Source organism: Salvelinus sp. IW2-2015, linkage group LG15 (genome assembly GCF_002910315.2).
Source record: "Salvelinus sp. IW2-2015 linkage group LG15, ASM291031v2, whole genome shotgun sequence".
NCBI lineage: Eukaryota > Metazoa > Chordata > Actinopteri > Salmoniformes > Salmonidae > Salvelinus > Salvelinus sp. IW2-2015.
This window is the reverse complement of record NC_036855.1, coordinates 1,804,026-1,807,793: the sequence shown is the minus strand read 5'-3', so window position 1 is coordinate 1,807,793 and position 3,768 is coordinate 1,804,026. Positions and strand designations below refer to the sequence as shown.

At 49.7% G+C, this 3,768-nt stretch overlaps 1 protein-coding gene across 1 annotated transcript in view; it reads right to left on the bottom strand.

Moving 5' to 3' along the window:
• LOC111973937 (pikachurin) overlaps positions 1-3,768 on the bottom strand; it is a 45,177-nt gene that overhangs the window by 11,861 nt on the left and 29,548 nt on the right. Inside the window, exons 9-13 of the mRNA XM_024001390.3 lie at positions 3,059-3,479; positions 1,830-1,930; positions 1,626-1,726; positions 1,231-1,375; positions 642-831 (exon numbers count right to left, since the gene is read on the bottom strand). Of these exons, the coding sequence (XP_023857158.3) occupies positions 642-831; positions 1,231-1,375; positions 1,626-1,726; positions 1,830-1,930; positions 3,059-3,479 (958 nt within the window). The remainder of the gene's footprint in view (positions 1-641; positions 832-1,230; positions 1,376-1,625; positions 1,727-1,829; positions 1,931-3,058; positions 3,480-3,768) is intronic.

Sequence of the window (3,768 nt, the reverse complement as noted above, 5' to 3'; positions counted from 1 at the left end):
TCTAAATTAATTTACTTGTACAGTCAGACTTGACCAATAGATGGAATGTGGATGACACTACCACAGACGAAGAGCCAAGCGTAAGTGAAGTCTATTTTTTTCACTGCTGTCTATCCCTATTCTACATACCATCATTATGGGATGGGATGTGTATTTCATATCATCTTTCTTTGGACGAATCACCGCATTGATTTCACCTATGTGGTGCTACAGTGTGAGTTACCACTTTGACACAGAGTGAGAACCAGCGGTGCATCTCCCTCGTTCTGTCGACTCTCATCAACATTGACTGTCCATTCAACTCCACACCCGGTATAAACGCACTAATCAATATGGTGTCTGACTGTTGACCTACAGAAAGCCAGACAACTCTCCAGCTCAAATCTGACCTGGGGACAGATTCATTCCACAGACATGGCCAAAGACATGGGATGATGGACTACAGTACATCAGAATATTCATGGTAATTGGACAAAGTGACATTTCTGTGAGAAGTGCTAGAACTAAAACTAGAGGTAAAAGACTACGATTATAAGACTTGAATGAAAAACATAAAGAAACATCAGAAACCATTGGGAATGAAGAGGATATATAAGCTAGCTAGACATCCAGACGTGTATGGATCGGACCCCGTCCCTTACCGATGTCTGCCCCGCTCAGAGCGCTGCCTAGGGGCCAGGGTCTGAGATCCGTGGCCTTGTTGTTGACGGTCAGGCTCTGGATGCAGCCCTGAAAGCCCCGGTTGCTCCCTGTGGCCCTGACCAACCAATAGGCACTGGGAGCCCCTCCCACGTACAACGGGCTTCGGAATGTGATCTTGGTGTACTGTCCCTGTGGGGGAGAAAGAGAGGGTCAACCATTACAGTCAAGCAAATCTATAGCTAATCCTGGCAAAACATAAAGAGAGAAATAGAAAAAGTGATGCACCAAAGCTCTCTAATGAGAGGGATTATCACCTGTCAATCATGGATGTGTGCATCCCAAATGACACCCTATTCCCTATATTGTGTACTACTTTAGACCAGGACTGGCACCCTATTCCCTACATAGTGCACTACTTTTGACCAGAGTCCATAAGGAAGCCCATCGGGCTATGGTCAAAAGTAGTGCACTATGTAGGGAATCGGGTGCCATTTGATACACAGACCATTATAGATCATACTTCTATCTCAGTGAAATATCGACCCAATCTAAAATATTGCTGGCTCCACTGGTGTGTTCTGCCCTCACCTGTGAGCGTCCTGAAACGGGCGTATCGTTGTCCATTCTCAGCCAGCCACTCATGCCGTCCCTGAATACGGTGACAGTGTGCCACTGTCCCGGCACCATGCGAGTCTCGCTGACTATCTGAGCTGCCCCAGTGCCACAGTTAAACCTGCAAAACCACAACACATTGTCTGTCTCCCTCGCCACAACCACACTGACCCTATCACAGCATGCCTAATCTCTGTCACACAGTCTGGGATGAATTTTCCCCTAAGTACAGATCTAGAATCAGCTTCTCCTCCCCCAATACTAATCTTAATTATTAGTGGGGGAAATGCAAGACTGGCACAAGATCAGCATCAAGGGGCAAATTCACCCTACACCCTGACAAACCCGCCGCAACCACACTGGTCACACACCTGTAATGCAGCTTGCCTCGTACAAGAGCCAGAGAGGTGAAGTCTCCACGGCCATGCTCATTCTCCCCACAGTACAGCAACAAGCCATCCTCCGAGTCTGCCTAACACACAACACACACACACAGATACAGACKRAAATWCACACACACACACACATGCACGGACCACACACACAGACACACAACCAGTGGTATGGTACTGTACCTTGAATTCAAGGGTCATCTGAAATGTCTGGTAAGAGTTCTTCAGAGGTTCAAAGGTCATGTGGGAGTGGCCATAGAACCTTGGGAACTGCACCGTCACTCCTGGCAAACACAGAGCAGGAAACACCAGCTCATCACTGTGTTTTACAATGGCATCGATCAAGTCAGTGCGAACATGCAACACACTCAACTGAATTCAAATACTGGGGCTCAAAAATTTAGGAGTGCAAGGCAGAACCAGGTGGAAGATCATGATGGTATTCATTAGGGCACACCGTGGCAAAAGGCTTTACAACGGAAAGCAAAAAGAGCGTTGGTTATTGGACAAGCTCAGGTATAGTCCATCCTTGTTTTAGTTTGTGTCTTCTGTTTGGTGAATAATTAATACGACCCAGTTGAATTTAGGTGAAACACAAACATATTCAAAACTCTGACCCCACCCCTTCTCCCTGTGCTCCACGTGATCAATTTATGTCCATGACACAGAATTAGGCCTACACCAGAGACACCCTATCCACAGACCCTATCTCCACTAGAGAGACGTTTTCAGAGAAAGAGAGGACACAGATAATTTCCAGAAGGATGTCTATAGACCCAAACTCAGCCACTGTCTCTGGGGTACCCCCCCACCCACCAATTACAGAGGATAGAACGCTCCGATTGCACAGGGTTGATCCATTCTCCCACGAGGAGAGGGGTTAAAAACACTCAATAAAGTCAGTCAAATTATTGTCAGGGTTTATAAGACTCAGGAGATAAGATGCTTTGAGTATAGTTCTGAGGAGGAACAGGAAGAGGAGAGGAGGGAGGGGAGAAAGAGGTGGAGCAGGAAGAGGAGAGGAGGAAGGGGAGAAAGAGGAGGGGGAAAAGAAGGAGAAGGGGAAAAACAGGAGGAAGAGGAAAAACAGGAAGAGGAGCAGGAGGAGCAGAAGTAGAGGAAGAGGAGGAGGAGCAGGGGGAGGAGCAGGAGTAAGAAGAGTAGAAGAAGAGGAAGAGCAGGAGGAAGAGCAGGAAGAGGAGCAGGAGTAAGAGGAGCAGAAGAAGAGGAAGAGCAGGAGGAAGAGCAGGAAGAGGAGCAGAAGAAGAGGAAGAGCAGGAGGAGGAGAAGCATGAAGAGCAGGAGGAAGAGGAGCAGGGGGAGAAGAAAGCTGGCAAGTCCTAATCCAAGGTCCAAGTCCTGTAATCACAGGGTTAACTCCCCCTGACCTGACCTGACCTGGACTGACTCACCGTAGGAGCAGATGTCACCACTGCGGCCCAGGTTGCAGTGGCAACGGGAGCCTCCGCTGTCGTAGTCACTGAGGCAGAAGCTGTCGGGGGGGCACACCGTGTCCTCACAGGCTAGGTCGTAGAGCCTGGGCACGGGGCCCATCCACTGGGTCATGGGGGGCGTGGGGGTGGTGGGAGGCAGGGTGGTGGGGGAAGGGCTGTCGGTGGTGGGGCTMATGGTGATCAGCTCAGGGGTGACGGGGGTAAGTGGGGAGCCCAGCTCTGGGTCAGAGGGGGGTGAGGGGAGGAGGATGGCGTTGGGTGCGGCCGTGCCCATCCTGTAGATGACGTTCCCGCCTGGCTGAGAGGACGGCGTTCCAGACCGGGAACGGAGCTGGGATCTCTGGTTGTCACCGTTGGGAATGGCAGGGAACGGCTTCAGCTTCGAAACGGCAAGATGGAGCAAGATGCCACGGTTAGTTTAGTTTGCTGGATTAGTTATTGGACAGACTGGGTGCATGCCTAAAACAAACAGTGTTGCCAAATGTATAGTTATACTTATAGAGCTGCTTTCCTGGACCCAAATTAACCCTATTCCTGGACCCAAATTAACCCTGTTCCTGGACCCAAATGAACCCTATTCCTGGACCCAAATGAACCCTGTTCCTGGACCCAAATGAACCCTGTTCCTGGACCCAAATGAACCCTGTTCCTGGACCCAAATGAACCCT